The sequence below is a fragment of the Mustelus asterias genome, chromosome 7 (genome assembly GCF_964213995.1).
Source record: "Mustelus asterias chromosome 7, sMusAst1.hap1.1, whole genome shotgun sequence".
Lineage (NCBI taxonomy): Eukaryota > Metazoa > Chordata > Chondrichthyes > Carcharhiniformes > Triakidae > Mustelus > Mustelus asterias.
The window spans coordinates 5292117-5310132 of NC_135807.1; the positions used below are offsets into that span (position 1 = coordinate 5292117).

General features: G+C 46.5%; 1 protein-coding gene across 2 annotated transcripts in view; it reads left to right on the forward strand.

Annotated features, from left to right (window-relative positions):
- Positions 1 to 8040, forward strand: part of LOC144495536 (transcription initiation factor TFIID subunit 4-like) — a 151254-nt gene extending 143214 nt beyond the window's left edge. For both annotated transcript variants that reach the window (XM_078215606.1, XM_078215608.1), the window contains exon 15: positions 6166 to 8040. In XM_078215606.1, the coding sequence (XP_078071732.1) occupies positions 6166 to 6333 (168 nt within the window). In that variant the 3' untranslated portion in view covers positions 6334 to 8040. The remainder of the gene's footprint in view (positions 1 to 6165) is intronic.
- The last annotated feature ends 9976 nt before the right edge of the window (positions 8041 to 18016 follow it).

The window sequence follows — 18016 nt, forward strand, 5'->3', positions numbered from 1 at the left end:
TGAAGCGAGATGCAACACACTGCGTCTGGGGGATGATTTCCCCCTCCCTCACCCAAAAAGGAAAATCTTCTTTGCAGGCCAAAGGCTGAGGGAACAGATCTTGTAGTTGGAAATGGACCACGTACACAGGCTTTCATTGGGATGACTTAAATAGAGTCATCACCGAGATCTCGTGCTAGGTTATCAGAGAGGCTGCTGTCCAAAGCTGGGCAGGTCACTGGTTGATGAATGATGGTGCTTTGTAAATGGTGATTGTGAGCTGTGATAACATGCACATTTATAACTGTCCATCTCCAGCACTCCTGCTCCTAATTTGTGTGTGTGAGACACGCCTGTGGGCGCGCGGTTAATAACTTTTCAGGTCAAAAATATACTGGCTTTTAAAAATATTTTGTAAATGAATATAAAATAAGGGCGACATGGTGGCACAGTAGTTAGCACTGCTACCTCTCAATGCCAGGGACCTGGGTTCAATTCCCGGCTTGGGTCACTGTCTGTGTGGAGTTTGCATGTTCTCCCCGTGTCTGCGTGGGTTTCCTCCAGGTGCTCCGGTTTCCTCCCACACTCCAAAGATGTGCGGGTTAGATCGATTGGCCATGATAAATTGACCCTACTGTCAGGGGATTAGCAGGGTAAATACGTGGGGTTATAAGAATAAGGCCTGGGTGAGATTGTGGTCAGTGCAGGCTCGATGGGCCGAATAGCAGCCTCCTGCGCTGTAGGGCTTCTATGATTCTTTCTCTGAATAAAATTCAATGAGTGTATGCCTTCCTGTTCTACGGGAATGCCCTCAGCCTCTTAAGTTTGTCATTGACAGATATCCCTCTTAATTATCACACTTGATGTTCAATTTGTGTTCGTCTCCTTGAGGTAGGATGTTTACCACATATATCTGCCAGGGTATAGTTCATTTTCCCCCCCAAAACAAGGTGCAATATCAAGGAGCAATAATTTGGCAGTGGTACCTCTTTTTAATGTCTTATGTCCACAGTCTGCCTTCCCCACCCCATGATGATCTCCCCCATCCAGCCTCCCTGCGAGCTCTGCACTAACATCCCCTGTCTCTGCCACACGCCCGCTCTCTGCTGTTTGGACCTTCTGCCCCTCCTTTGTTGCTTCTACTCTCCGTCCAGGTCTCGCCCCTCCCCCCCACCAACCACCCACTCATTGTCTATTTAAGCTGATGAAATCTCTACCTGAACCCTATCCTGCTCCAGTACGGCACACCCATCGCTCCTTGCTGACTGCGAGTAGCTCCAGTCACCAGCAATTTGGATTACTTTATTCCTTGTGTTGAAATTCCTTCATGGCCTCTCACCCTATGCCAGTTTGACCCAACACCATCTCCCCATATCTCTTTATAGGTCATGGCTGTTAACCCATGCGTTTTCATGGAACTGCCTTGGGATGAATGTGTCAATGGTTGGGCCACCATTTGTTGCCCATCCCTAATTGAAGGTGGCGATGGATCAATGCCTTGAACCGCTGCAGTCCATATGGTGTAGGTACACCCACACCGTGGTTAGGGAGGGGGGTTCCAGGATTTTGACCCAGCGACAGTGAAGGAACAGCGATATAGTTCCAAAGCTCTGACTTGCTCTTGCAGCAACAGTATTTATATGGCTAGTTCAATTCACTTTCTGGTCAGGCTATTGCTAATTCCATTGGATGTCAAAGGAAGATAATGAGGTTATCTCTTAGCTGAGGTGGTCATTTCTGGCTCTCGTGTGGTACAAATGCTACTTGCCACTTACTAGACTAAGCCTGAATGTTGCCTTGCAATATGGGCCCAGACTGCTTCAGTATCTGAGGAGGTGTAAATGGTACTGAACATCCCCACTTCTGACCTTATGATGGAAGGAAGGTCATTGATGAAGCAGCTGAAGATGGTTGGGTCTAGGACACTACCCTGAGGGACACCTGCAGAGATGCCCTTGGGATTGAGGTTGCCGCCAACAAAGACAGACATCTTCCTTTGTCCTCGGTGTGACTCCAATGGAGTTTTCTCTCTGATTCCCATTGACTCTAGTTTTGCGAGGGCTCCTTGATGTCACACTCGGCCAAACTTGCCGTGATGTCGAAGAGCAGTCAATCTCACTTCTTCTCTCGAGCTCAGCTGCGGTTGTCTCCTGACGGTGCTGAGCATCAAATTACATTTGATCATTGTTCCTGGTTACACTACATTCAAGTAAGTGGCCTTCCTCCTTGAGCCACTGCAGGCCTTGTGATGGTGCCCAGGACCATACATTGGGGTCAAGTGTTCCAGGAATTTGGTAGTGATGTGCTGGAGATAATACGTATAACCCATGTGTGAATTGGAGATGGTGGTGTTCTAACGTATTGCTGCCCCTGTCTATCTTGATGTTCCTTCTGTTTGTTGGGCTTGGGAGATACTATAGAGGTAAGCATGTGGATGGTATATATTACAGTCACAATACAGAGGTGTTGGAGAATGGATACCAAGCCCAGTAGTCACTGTTAAGGTGACTGTATTTTCCTGAGTGCATGATGTTTCATCCAAATGAGTGTTCAAGGAACTTAACCAACATTACTTGTTTAAAGGATTATCTAGTCATACTGTTTTTCTGGGAGCTTGCTGTGTGTAAATGGGTCATTTCAAGACAACAGTTAGGATGAAAAGTACGACATCCTTTCCAGGGAAACCCCTCGTCTCACCGCCCCGATAGATTAAGCTGCTGCCCCAGTTTAGGGAACAAAAGGAAGTCATAAAACTCACCAACCAATCTCTCCTTGCTTACTCACCTGTCTTCAGCTCTCTGGTCTCCCTACCTTCACAGTAAGAGTTTTAACAACACCAGGTTAAAGTCCAACAGGTTTATTTGGTAGCAAATACCATTAGCTTTTGGAGCGCTGCTCCTTCGTCAGGTGGAGTGGAAATGTGCTCTCAAACAGGGCACAGAGACACAAAATCAAGTTACAGAATACTGATTAGAATGCGAATCCCTACAGCCAACCAGATCTTAAAGATACAGACAATGTGGGTGGAGGGAGCATTAAGCACAGGTTAAAGAGATGTGTATTGTCTCCAGACAGGATAGCCCGCAAGTCCTCACCTTCTCCCCACGTTCTCTCAGACTTTTTTTGTTCTGTAAAGGGACAGAACAGCACCTCTTCCTCACTGTGCCGCATTGCCATACTCGCCAACTACCCAAGTTCAGTACTCTCCACCAACGCCTCTACTTTCTCAGGAGACTAAGGAAATTTGGCATGTCAGCTACGACTCTCTCCAACTTTTACAGATGCACCATAGAAAGCATTCTTTCTGGTTGTATCACAGCTTGGTATGGCTCCTGTTCTGCCCAAGACCGCAAGGAACTACAAAAGGTAGTGAATGTAGCCCAATCCATCACGCAAACCAGCCTCCCATCCATTGACTCTGTCTATACTCCCCGCTGCCTCGGGAAAGCAGCCAGCATAATCAAGGGCCCCACGCACCCCGGACATTCTCTCTTCCACCTTCTTCCGTTGAGAAAAAGGTACAAAAGTCTGAGGTCACGTACCGACTGACTCAAGAACAGCTTCTTCCCTGCTGCTGTCAGACTTTTGAATGGACTTACCTTGCATTAAGTTGATCTTTCTCGACACCCTAGCTATGACTGTAACACTACATTCTGCACTCTCTCCTTTCCTTCTCTATGAATGGTATGCTTTGTCTGTATAGCGCGCAAGAAACAATGATGTGTACTAATACATGTGACAATAAATCAAATCCAAATCTCCAGCTTTGCTCCATCCAGTTGGCCTCCGTCCTAGTTAATCTGTGCATGAGCAAAAACCCCCTGTGTTCAGACTAGCTGGAATTCCAAAGCCCTGAGTCAGACCCTACTGACACTGGGATTAGATCTATTTAATTCTCTGTGCAACTGCCATATCCAGGCAGTTTGATTACCACTGACTAATTTTTAAAGTTTATTTATTTATGTATTTATTATTAGTCACAAATAGACATACATTAACACTGCAATGAAGTTACTGTGAAAATCCCCTAGCCGCCACACTCCGGCGCCTGTTCGGGTACACAGGGATAATTTAGCATGGCCAATCCACCTAGCCAGTACGTCTGTCGGACTGTGGGAGGAAACCGGAGCACCCGGAGGAAACCCACGCAGACACGGGGAGAATGTGCAAACTCCGCACAGACAGTGACCCGAGGCTGGAATCAAAGCTGGGTCTCTGGCGCTGTGAGGCAGCAGTGCTAACCACTGTGCCACCGTGTCGCCCTTAACTCGTTGTTAAACTAAAGTTAAATCTGAAATGCAACACTTGAACTAGATTTTGGAAAGAGATCAACCCATAAGCATTCGGAAATTGAGTAAGAGGGGGAGTTCGGGATTCAATACTGTTTTTGAGAACTGTGATATCTGACACTAAACTCAGCCTTTTTCTTTGTGGATGTGGGCACCACTGGCTGGGCCAGAAGGTATTGCCATCCCTAATAGCTCTTGACCTGAGTTGAGCCATTTCAGAGAACATTTCGAGAGTCAGCCACATTGGGCAGTAGCCCTCCCCAAATTTCTCTCCTGTGCTGAAACGTGAATGACTTATTGACGTCATTGCAAGGCCCTAGAACAACATCAATGCTGCCTACAGACAACAGGACAAACCAGTGACCTTAATAGTCTCACGTCAGGTGAGGTGGGCAGGGCATGTCGCCAGAATGCCTGACTCGAGACTGCCCAAACATGGGATCTACTCGGAGCTACATGAGGGGGTGCGTTCAGACGGAGACAAAACATAATGTTTCTCAGAGCCTCTGTGGCATCAACACATGGGACGCGGATGTGCAATTGTACCATAGAATCCCTACAATGCAGAAGGAGGCCCATCGAGTCTGCACCGACCACAATCCCACCCAGCCCCTATCCCCGTAGCCCCATGTATTTACCCTGCTAGTCCTCCTGATACTAAGGGTCAATTTAGCACGGCCAATCAACCTAACTCACACATCTTTGGACTGTGGGAGGAAACCGGAGCACCCGGAGGAAACTATGCAGATACGGGGAGAACTTGTAGATTCCGTACAGTGACCTAAGCCAGGAATCGAACCCGGGTCCCTGGCACTGTGAGGCAGCAATGCTAACCACTGTGCCACCAAGAATGGTGCCAAGTCCATCCAATCAATCAGAGCAGTCACAGAGGGAGAATGGCAAGAGAGGGCAGACAATCTATCGCCACCTCTACCAGACAGCAACCAAAGTCCTCACTGCGGGAGAGCTTGTGAGGCCAAGGTTAAACCATCTGTGAACCCACAACTTCTTAAAAAGTTAAAGTTTATTTATTCGTCACAAGTATGGCTTACATTAACACTGCAATGAAGTTACTGTGGAATTCCCCTAGTCACCGCACTCCGGCGCCTGTTCGGGTACACTGAGGGAGAATTTAGCATGGCCAATGCACCTAACCAGCGCGTGTTTTGGACTGTGGGAGGAAACCGGAGAACCCAGAGGAAACCCACGCAGACACGGGGAGAACGCGCAGACTCCGCACAGACAGTGACCCCAAGCTGGGAATTGAACCCGGGTCCCTGGTGCTGTGAGGCAGCAGTGCTAACCACTGTGCCAGCACCGAGCACTGAGATCTTGCTGCTACCCACAAGGGAGGACCGCCCTCGATGGGAGGAATTGCTGATACAGCCTCCTATGAAGGACTTTGTCAAAGGCTTCCTAGAAATCGATATAACATCCGTGGACATTCCCCCCGATCACTGCTTCAGTCATCGCTTCAAAAAATTCTACCTGGTTCTATTTGTTGGACACGGCCTCTCCTCCACAAACCCACGCTGCCCGCGTTCAGATACCGTCCAGTTAAAGATAGAATTTCCCAAACAACAGAGGGACTTCATTGATTACTCCAGTGGAATTGGACCCAAACTGCTCCAACTCATTTCACATCAGGTCATTAGCACAGAGAGAGAGGACGTGATGTCCTTTGGCCTCAGCTGGACTCAGAATCTTGGTCAAACAATGGAAATATCTTTACTAAACTGTAATGCAATCCTGTCCCACAGTGAATGTTTTGCAGTCCCAGCCCCACAATAAGAGTAGTGCGATGGTGTATGATGCTGCCCACGATACCATTTCAGTCCACTCTGTAACTAACCATGTGCTGTTTCTTTCTTTCCCCCCCCCCCATTCTGCTTTGCAGGGGTTAAGTGGCAGCAGCGATGCACCTGGCGGACTGAGGGCAGCGCAGGCCCGACCCTACCTACGGCAGAGAGTAACACGAGTCAATCTCAGGGATCTCATGCTCTGCTTAGAGCAGGAACGGACAACAAAGCACTCGCTGCTCTTGTACCGAGCCTATCTCAAATGAAGATGAAGAAACTATATGCTGGATTCGTGCTGGTTGCACGGGCGGTTCTGCTGAATGATTTCTAGACATTGCCTCATGAATCTGTGATTCTGGACCTCGGGTGTCCTTGTTTACTCCCATGACATTTCCTTTTTTTTTTATTTAAAAAAAAAAACTAAAACTGACGGGTAAAACTTTGATTTTTGTTTTGGTGTGAAGATAAAGGCCAGGTGTTGATGATGTAGAATTTTCCAGCATCACTTGTGAAATTTAGTTCCCTCCCACTAAAAGATTCAGAAATCTGGGACGGTACAGGAATATATTATTTATTTAAAAAAAACCAATTGCAATTGTTCCAAGTTCCTTACTAATAACTGTGACACAAAAGGCTGTTAATTAACTTGGAATGGTTACTTTCCCCCCCCCCACCGCCCTCACGTGCTTTGTCTGCTCTGGGATGTGTTGCTTGTTCAGGTTGTGGAGTTTTCCTCCTGCTCTACGTGTGGCCCTCCTGTCTTCCCTCTTCGGTGCTTGTTCTTGCCTCGGCGTGAGTCGTGCTTCCCTTCATCAGAGAGGTTCAATCTAGGTAGCGGTGACCTCAGGGTCACAGCCTTGCCTCCTGACAAGTCAAAGTGTGGGCTTTCAGAAGAACGTGTAATTTAAACAAAAAAAACCCCCCCACATTCCAGCAGTTATGAAAAATTAATCGATGAGACAGTGATTTTGCACCTCTCACCGCCCCCCCCCCCTGACTGGTTCATTGTTGGCTTAAATAAATCTTAAACTGAGTCACTCACCAATCATGCTGAAATCCCTCCCCCACCGCATCCAGAAATATCAAATCCTTAGCTTTGGGGCAAGATAAGATGTCGTGACTTGGAGCAGTCGCCTATACTTGGTGCTGCCAGACTGTTAACTTTAACAGCTCGGTGTTTCCATAATAAACTATTGGGATTAAAGCCTTGACATTTAAACTCACTGTCTAGCACACACTGTGCTCTGCAGCAGACCATCATTCCGCGCGTTTTGGTCTCTCACCCAGGCGTTCTGGATGTGGCGTCTTATTCCCCCTTTGGTAACGGGTCGGTGGAGACCATTTCCGGGAACACTTGAGTCAGGGTGTTTTCCTGTGCTGCATTTGGACACGTCCAGAGATGCTGTCCATGTGTAATCGTTCAGATGTAGTTTGGCTTCAGCGGGTAGCCCACTTCCCCTTCAGTCAGAGACTTGTGTATCTCGAGGATTTGAATGCCAAAGCTGTGGCTCTGCACCCCAGTGTATTGTGGGGAGGGGGGGGCTGCTGCTAGGCACTAGTTGAGGAGTTGACGCCCTCCCCAACAAGCACGGTTTACGCTGCCACAAGCCACATCAAGTGGCCATATGTTGACTGACGAACCTGTGCAGCCGCACTGACCCACCGAGCACAGTGACCGCACTAGAACGAGAAGCAGTTGGAAGTGAACAAGCCACTCCGTTACCTCCTTGGGATAAATGTTTTGACTGCCAAGACAGCGAGTCAGGATTCTGTCTGAGTCTACTCCGTACCAACCACACGCAGCTGACATTCCCTTTACCCATTGTATATGAAGTATAACAAATTGGGGCGATTTGGTGACTTCCCGCGACATTCAGTGATCGTCATTCTGTGAATAACTGCACTCTGAAATCTCATGTTTGCAGACTTCCTCTCTGGCCAGGTTGTGCTTTCCACCCCCCCCCCCCCCCCCCCCCCCCAACCACCACCACCACCACCCCTCCCTCTCTCCCCCCCCCCCCCCCCCCCCCCCCCCCCCACCACCATCCCTCCCTCCCCCCGCCCAACTTCCTGCCACTATAAGTCTACAAACACACAGGGCCATCAGTCGCTCTGTAAATAAATGTTTGTGCACATAACTTTATCCCCACCCCGCCGTGGTCGCCTCTGTTAGGTTCACTTTTGTCTTGATCTCGTACCTTGCGAATAGACACACTGACGATGGTGGGTGCTTATATTTTTTTATTATGTAGGGAGAGGGAGATTTTTGGAATGGCCCATGTGTGTGTGTGTGTGTAGGCAAGTGGCATTCTTGTAATTCCAGCCCCCTCCCCCCGGCCCCAGCACGACGACCACAATCCCCTCGTCCGTCCCCTCCATCCGCAGCCGGAACTTGATTGGTTACGCGATCTGGCTCCAATCTTGGGACCAAAGATTTGCAGCGGTCAATTTGGGGGGAGCGAGCGAGGGAACCCTCAGCCAGGCCGTGCAAGGCAGCTCCTTCCTAATGGACGCAGCGCCTGGACGAGCTTCCAACCGAGTCGTGTGTGGCATTCAGCGGCAGGAGCGCCAGCCTGGAAAGCGGGATGTCACGCGGAGCGTCAGGACCAGACTGTGGGGCGAGCGCGCCAACACATCGTGGGATCTTCCTGGCTTGTCCCCTCTCCCGGGTGCAGGGGCCGTTTCCAAAACGTGGACGGGGCATCCTTGAATAACGTTCATCGTGACGAAGCCTCTACTGTTCCATTCCCTGTTGGGTCTCACTCGCTTTCCCTCCCAACCCACCGTTCTATTGGGACTTGCGGGGGACAGGAGCCTGGGGGGCAGGGACCGGGGAATATTGCAGCCACCATGTTGAAACACAGTGACAGCTGATGTTCAAAACATTATTCAGCCACTTTAACACATCCAGTGCGATGTTTGGGAGGGTTTTCCTCCTCTGTTAAGGGTAGGTAGAGTTTTTTAATATGTGTATTTATTAAAAAAAAGCTCTGTTCCTTGGGGATATTCTGAAACAGAAATATAATTTTGATGCCAGTTTGAGTAATATATAGAAAGTGATTTTTATTTTCCATAATGTAGAGCTGGTAAAGTGTGTGAAATGTGAAATAGTGTTTGTGCCTCTGGCAGTTTATAGTCGCCTCCAACATTTTTTGGGAGTTGGAGGAGGTACAAAAAAACTAATGATGTTCCTCATGATGTCACCTGCAATTTTCTTTTTGAACACTTAGAGCACCTTTGAATCAAATCAAACTGGGCATTGGCTCAGTCAATCGTCAAATAAGATGCAAGCCAAAGTTATATAGAAAAAATGTTTTGACCCATGTGCATTATTACTGCTATCAGGTTTCTTTATTTGTACATAGTCTTGCAGGCAGCGTATGCTATGTAAAATTATTTTTGATGTACATAAACTACATTTCTTTAACTGTCGTTATGTTGATGCTTTCAACTTTTATGTAAAACTGTTTCGGAGGCCCCTATGGGGGTGTGTGTGTGTTCGTGAACATGTGGGTGTGTGTGGGTGTGTTCGTGAACATGTGGGTGTGTTCGTGAACATGTGGGTGTGTTCGTGAACATGTGGGTGTGTGTGGGTGTGTTCGTGAACATGTGGGTGTGTTCGTGAACATGTGGGTGTGCGTGAACATGTGGGTGTGTTCGTGAACATGTGGGTGTGGGTGTGTTTGTGAACATGTGGGTGGGTGTGTTTGTGAACATGTGGGTGGGTGTGTTTGTGAACATGTGGGTGTGTGAGGGGTGTGGTGTGTGTTCGCGTGGGTTTTGTTTGCGCATATGTAGGTGTGTGCATACACCGTGTGTGTGTATGTACAGGTGTCTATGTGAACATGTGGGTGTGTGCGTGTATGTGTGTGAACGTGTGTGCATGTACGGGTGTGTGTGCTCATGTAGGCGTGCGTGTATGTACAAGTGTGTGTGAGAACATGTGGGTGTGTGCGTACACATGGAAGGGTGCGTACGTGCACGGATGTACAGGTGTGTTTGTGTGTTCACGCGCTCATGTCTATGTTTGGTGTTACGTCTCCTCCACCAGCTGATGTGATTATGGCTGATCTGATGTGGCCTCAGCCCCACCTTCCTCCCTGCCACCTATAGCCCTTATTTTTAATCGTATCCCCTGGTTTCAGCCTCTTCCATAAGGGGAAACATCCTTGCAGCATCCACTCTCTCGACTCCACTCAGGATCATGTATGTTTTAACAAGATCGCATCTCAATCTATACTCCAGTGAATACAGGCATAGCCTGTTCAGTCTTTCCTTGTAAGATAACCTTCCCCCATCCGAGGCATCAGTCGAGTGAACTTTCTCTGAACTGCTGCAAAAGCAATGATACCCTTTTAAGTAAGGAGACCAAAACTGAACGCAGTATTCCAGATATGGTCTCACCATTGCCCTAGCAAAACTTCCCTTTTATATTCCATTCCCCTTGCAATAAATGCCAACATTCTATTAATATAAATAAACTTCAAAATAAAATGTTAAAATAAAGTTTAGAAATCCTAAAAATGAAAGCAAGCATGATTTGATTTATTATTGTCACATGTATTAACATACAGTGAAAAGTATTGTTTCTTGCACGTTATACAAAACATACCGTTCATAGAGAAGGAAAGGAGAGAGTGCAGAATGTAATGTTACAGTCATAGCTAGGGTGTAGAGAAAGATCAACTTAATGTGAGGTAGGTCCATTCAAAAGTCTGACAGCAGCAGGGAAGAAGCTGTTCTTGAGTCGGTTGGTACGTGACCTCAGACTTTTGTATCTTTTTCCCGATGGAAGAAGGTGGAAGAGAGAATGTCCGGGGTGCGTGGGATCCTTAATTATGCTGGCTGCTTTTCCATGGGAAACGTAGACAGAGTCAATGGATGGGAGGCTGGTTTGCGTGATGGATTGGGCTACATTTACGACCTTTTGATATCCTTTTGACTAACCTCTACTGGCGGCTTGTTGCCCTACTTTGGTATCATTGACAAATTTAACTAACGTACATCAGTTCCATTCGTCCAGCTAACCGGTCCTTTATCCTTGGTCATGTTGCCCCTTGCACCATGAACTCTCATTTTGTGTAATAACCTTTGATGTGGCACCTGTCAAATGCTGTGTGGAAATCCAAGTAAACCACATCTACAGGTTCTCCTTTACCCACCTTGCCTGTTATTTCCTCAAAGAGCTCTTAACAAATTAGTTTTTTTATTTGTTCATGGGTTATGAGCATCGCTGACTGGGTCAGCATTTATAACTCATCCCTGAGGGCATTTAAGATTCAACCACATTGCTGTGGATCTGGAGTCGCATGTAGGCCAGACCAGGTAAGGACAGCAGATTTCCTTCCCTAAAGAGAACCGGATGGGTTTTTACAACTATTGTTTCATAGTCATCATTAGACTTTTAATTCCAAATTTTTATTGAATTTAAATTTTGCCATCTGCTGTGGTGGGATTCAAACCTGGGTCCCCAGAACATTACCTGGGGTCTCTGGATTACTAGACCAGTGAAATATCACTACGCCATTGCCTCCCCAGACACAGTTATTGAATAGTGTAGCTGGATTTGAGGGGCTGTCTGGCTTTCTATTTTTTGTGTACTGGGTCTCTGATGAAAAGCAAGGATGTCTTCTCTCATCCTTGGACATCTGCACAACCTTCTGAACAACATTGGTCTGAATGAACATCTGAGCAAATGATCTGGTCTTGAGCTTGTTGCTGTTTGTGTAATCTTGCGATGGGTTGCCCTGCCTCTGTACGGTACAACAGCGATTGCATTCAAAACCAAGCCCTGCATTGGCTGTAAGGTGCTTTGGGGCATCGTGGAGTTGTGAACAATTGCGACGAGCAATTTGGGGGTGGGCAACAAATGTTGGCCTTGCCACTCAACGCCCACACTGCCATGAAGGAATAAAAAGTAATTCGTTCTCCATCTAATGCTATTGATTCCAGGTAAAAGTTTATTCATTAGTGTCACAAGTAGACTTACATTAACACTGCAATGAAGTTACTGTGAAAATCACCTAGTCGCCACACTCCGACGCCTGAGGGAGAATTTAGCACGGCCAATGCACCTAATTAGCACATCTTTCAGACTGTGGGAAGAAATCGGAGCACCCGGCGGAAACCCACACAGGCACGGGCAGAATGTGCAAACTCCGCACAGACAATGACCCAAGCCAGGAATCGAACCTGGGTCCCTGGTGCTGTGAGGCAGCAGTGCTAGCTACTGCGCCACCATAGATGGGGGTTGGTTTAACTCAGTTGGCTGGATGGCGTGTTGGTGATGCAGAGTGATACCAACAGCACGGGTTCAATTCCCATACCGGCTGAGGTTATTCATGAAGGCCCCGCCTTCTCATCCTTGTCCCTCACCTGAGGTGTGGTGACCCTCGGGTTAAATCACCACCAGTCAGCTCTCCCCCTCAAAGGGCAGAGCAGCCACTGGTTACCTGGGACTATGGGGACTTTACATTTACCTGATACTGATCGCAATTTATTCTGTGGGTAATTCCCTTTGTTGGAAGAGATGGAATATTTTGTCCTTTAATACAGCGAGTGTACAAAATAAATTCTGATGTTTTGACAAGTTGATTGTAGCTGTGTTGTGTTTGCCTTCAGTGAATAACAATCCTCGACTCTGTATTAGCAGGGATTGTTTATGTATTAAAGAAAGACACTCTTTATTGGCACATGGCAATCCGGGGGGGGTGGTTTTCTCAAGCAGACTCTGCAATGTTTGAGCCGTTTAGTGAACCTTGAATGCTACAGTAAACTTGACATTAATTTTACCCTTAAACATTTATTCCTGCCATGTTGGATTTATTTAACAAAACATCTGACCTTTCAGTCCAGCCCCACTGCTAGCTCCGCTAAAAAAAAACCTCGTTTAATGAGTTTCACGCTACTTACACGCATGTTGAGATTAAATCATACAGCAAAGGATGAGGCCATTCTGTCCTTTGTAGCTGTGCTAGCTTTTTGAAAGAGCGATCCACTCCCCTGCTCTCTCTTTCCCCGAGTCTAGTTTGTATGAAGTTTTCAAACAATAAAGTGTATGTAATATATTTTGTAGACTTGGCTCGAACTAAACCTCTCAGTTAAACATCCAGATTTTTCACGGATTGAGATTTTATTGTGGGTTTGGAATATGATGTTGATTAGCTAATTGGCAGTGGATGCCAGTTTGTGTATGCTGTGACCATGTTTCTGCATCTTTTATCATCTGTACTTAATTTACATCTTTGCTGTGATGTTCTCCCTGCTGAACTAGCATGTAAATGTCATGTGTTTTCAGGTATTCCCTTCTTAAGTTGCAGGGTGAATTTTCATAGAACCTCAAACTTAACAAAACCCCAGGCCACTCTGCCCATCTGACGGGTGCTGGCTTTTTATAAAATTCTACCAAGGCTCATAGAAACCCTACAGTACAGAAAGAGGCCATTCAGCCCATCAAGTCTGCACCAACCACAATCCCACCCAGGCCCTACCCCCATATATTTTACCCACTACTCCCTCTAACCTACACATCTCAGGGGCAATTTAAGCATGGCCAATCAACCTAACCCGCACATCTTTGGAATGTGGGAGGAAACCGGAGCACCCGGAGGAAACCCACGCAGAAACGAGGAGAATATGCAAACTCCACACAGACAGTGACCCAAGCCGGGAATCGAACCCAGGTCCCTGGCGCTGTGAAGCAGCAGTGCTAACCACTGTGCTACCGTACCGCCCTGTTAGACAGGGTAAATTCAAAAATTATGTTCCCAATGGCGGGGGGAAGTCCAGAACTAGGGGTCATAATTTGAGGGTAAGGAGTGGATAAAGAGGTGAGGAGAGATTTCTTTACCCACAGGGTGGTGAATGTATGGAATTCACGATCGCAGAAAGACGTGTTGGTTAGGCGCATTGGTCGTGCTAAATTCTCCATCAGTGTACCCAAACAGGCAACAGGGGGATTTTCACAGTAAGTTCATTGCAGTGTTAACGTAAGCCTCCTTGTGACACTAATAAACAGTTGAGACCAAAATGTTGTCTGATTTCAAGAAGAAATTAGATATCGCTCTTGGGGCTCAAGGGATATGGGGGGAAGGGGGGGATCAGGATATTGAATTCGATAAATCAGCCATGATCATAATGAATGGCGGAGCAGGCTCGAATGGCCGCCTCCTGCTTCTAGTTTCTGTGTTTAGGAAAGCAGTCCTGCTTTGTCCTACGTCCCACATTTTGTCCATAACATAAAGTGCCCTCTTTGATCACTAGGGTTTCTCCTAAACCTTCTTTAATCACCGGGGCTTGATCTGAGCTATTATTACTTTAAATCTTCCAACCTCAGCCCTTCAACTTGGAGGCTCTTTCTCTGCTCCTCTCCTTCTTAACTGTGATAATTCCCTGTCCCTTCTCCTTTCCCTTAGATTCCTTAGGCTTATCATTTGTTCAGCTTCCAACAATTTGCTTTGAGATGCCCTGTCTCATGTCAATAACCACATACTGGTTTCTTTGCTGCACTTTTATTCTCAATGTTATCAGTTCTATTGACTGGAACAGCTTTTCATTAAAGCGAGATCCTATTTCCCCTTCCCTCCGTCTGTGCTTACACATGGAGATCTCCCTCACTGAGGACCAGGGCCTGAGGGCTTCATGGTTCAGACAATGGCGGGCCTCCGGGACTGGCGGTGTCAGGTGACCTCATAGCTTCAGGAGGTCACTCGAGCTGCCCCTCCAACCAAGGAGTGACCCAGGGGCCCACGAGCACCCAGAGGAGGAGGATCAGCTGGGGTTTATGCTGCGGCCTTCCACCCAGGAAACCCTGCGAATGCCCAGCCCTTCTGAATCGCTCCTCCTGAGATGGGCAGAACAGAGTGACGCTACTACACCAGTTCCACACAAAAATAGTCTGGGCCCCTCTAGGACTCAGCCCCCCCGAGGATGCCTGCCAAGGGAATCACAGGCAACAGGGAGTGGAAGGCAGCAGGTCACCTCAACCCCTGATGTGCATCCTGGGAACACACCCAGATCTAGTGGGAGGGTACGCAGGGCTAAGGAATTATAAGGGTACAGCATAGGGGGTGCAGAGGAGATTCACTGGGTTGATTCTGGAGTTGAGAGGGTTGGCTTATGAGGAGAGACTGAGTAGACTGGGGCTATACTCATTGGAATTCAGAAGAATGAGGGGAGATCTTATAGAAACATATAAGATTATGAAGGGAATAGATAAGATAGAAGCAGGGAAGTTGTTTCCACTGGCGGGTGGAACTAGAACTAGGGGGCATAGCCTCAAAATAAGGGGAAGCAGATTTAGGACTGAGCTGAGGAAGAACTTCTTCACACAAAGAGTTGTGAATCTGTGGAATTCCCTGCCCAGTGAAGCAGTTGAGGCTACCTCGTTGAATGTTTTTAAGGCAAGGATAGATAAATTTTTGAACAGTAAAGGAATTAAGGGTTATGGTGAGTGGGTGGGTAAGTGGAGCTGAGTCCACGAAAAGATCAGCTATGATCTTATTGAGTGGCGGAGCAGGCTCGAGGGGCCAGATGGCCTACTCCTGCTCCTAGTTCTTATGTTCTTATAGGCGTGGGTGAAGTTAGGCACCAGTAGCGGGGGACACTATCACTTGTCACATTTTGTCACTAAAATAAAATTTATGCTGTCACCACTTTAACGCCTCAGAATCTTTAACCCACCTCCCATTGACAGGGGCCTCTCCCCATCACTTGGGGCTCCATTGGATGGTGATGGAGGTAGAGAATATGATGGAACAAAAAATGGGGTGTCTGATGCAAGGCAGGTGATTTTTCAAATGTGAACAAGGTCAAAAACAATACGTTGCGAGAGGAAATGAAGAGAAAGATTGGAATAATGAAGAACAATCTTCAATCTTCAATCAGAAGTGCCGAGTGGATGATCCATCTCAGCCTCCTCCAGTGGTCCCCAGCATCTCAGATGCCAGTCTTCAGCCAATTTGATTCACTCCACCTGATATCAAGAAACGGCTGAAGGCACTGGATACTGCAAAGGCTTTGGACTCGACAATATTCCGGCAATAGTACTGAAGACTTGTGCTCCAGAACTTGCCACTCCCCTAGCCAAGCTCTTCCAGTACAGTTACAACACTGGCATCTACCTGACAATGTGGAAAATTGCCCAGGTATGTCCTGTACACAAAAAGCCGGACAAATCCAACCCGACCCAATTGCCACCCAATCAGTCTACTCTCGATCATCAGTAAAGTGATGGAAGGGGTCATCAACAGTTCTATCAAGCAGCACCTGCTCAGCAATAACCTGCTCAGTCACACCCAGTTTGGGTTTCGAGGGGATCACTCAGCTCCTGACCTCATTGCAGCCTTGGTTCAAAGAAACTGAGGCGATTGTCCTTGACATCAAAGTAGCATTTGACTGAGTATGGCATTAAGGAGCTCTAACAAAACTGGAGTCAATGGGAATCAGAGGGAAAACTTTCCACTGGCTGATGTCCAACCTGGCACAAAGGAAGATGGTTGTGATTGTTTGAGATTGTTGTGGAGCAAATAATTATGTGAAATATTACATGAAGTAAATTATATTCTAATGGCAATAAATGCTGGCCAGCCAGCGACGCTATTCCCATGAATGAATTTAAAAATAATAATCTCAGGAGATCCAGTATGGAAAGATCATTTATTTGCCAACGCGTTGGGGGAGCAGAGAAGGGTCTCCGGGGCACTCTACCCAGCTGAAAAACCATACAATATTTATACATTGTAAGTATTAGGCAAGGTATTATTTACATCCTAACATTGTCTGGTTTAGGTTTTACATTAAACAATTTGCAGATGTTCACAAGGTAGGATGTCTACTCTCCCAAGAACTATCTGTTGTCATGGTTCAGTCAGAAACTCCAAAGTGTTTTATGGAACCTGCCTGAATCGTACGTTTTGCCTCTTGAATTTGGCTAGGATAAGCATGATAGGTTTCACTTCAGGTGTGATTCAAATGACCCACTAGGGAGCTTTAATCAAACAAAGGTTATTTAAGAATATAGTTAACATGTATAGTAAGAAAATTAGCAATAACTATTATCGATTACAAGAGAAAACAAAACAACCATGATAATGTATAACCCTTAACTAATATATATATATATCAGATGTTCCAATCAAAATCAACATCTAATAATCAAAACCCTTTAAACACATTTATCAGTGCACAGGCTAAAGCTGACATGATACTGGAATCCAGTTCCTTGGGTTTAATGCTGATTTCAAATGATCTTGAAAACTTAGAGCAGCTTGCAGTCAGATCAGCTCCCCAAAAACACCAAACACAGATTTTCACTGCAGCATAGCAATAAAGCGTGCTTTCAGCTAACTGGTAAAACTTGCAAAATAAAAACAGAGAGAAAGAGACTTCTTTTCCAGCTTGCTTCTAAGACTGCCTCTAACACTGCAGCCAAAACAAAACTAAACACAGCCCTGGTCACCTGACCGGCACGCAGTTTGTTTTCTCCTCCCACCAATGACATCACCTAAGTATGGGAGTATGATTCCTTTCTTAAAGGGACACTAACATCACACTGTCTTTCTTATCCCTCTTCGGCCCCTCATAATATCGTCCCTGGTGCTTGTTGCTACCGTTATGATCCAGGTTAGAAGCTCCGGGGTGTTTTGTGAAGTTAGCCTAGACCCCAACTTTTACATTTGATTTTGGCATTAAGATGAGCATAGGATGTTTCACTCGAGGTATGATTCAAGTGACCCACTAGGAAGCATTTATCAAAACAAACTTTATTTAAGAACACAGTTAGAATATAACAAATAATTAGCATATCAATTACCCGTTAAAATAGTAAAACATGACAAAATGGAATTCTTAACAGCGAGCTATCTCTATTGTTCCAATTTAGTAGTATCCCCCACAGACATGAATCCCTCCTTTAGAACCAGTTAGCTCGAAAACCAAACATGCTTACAT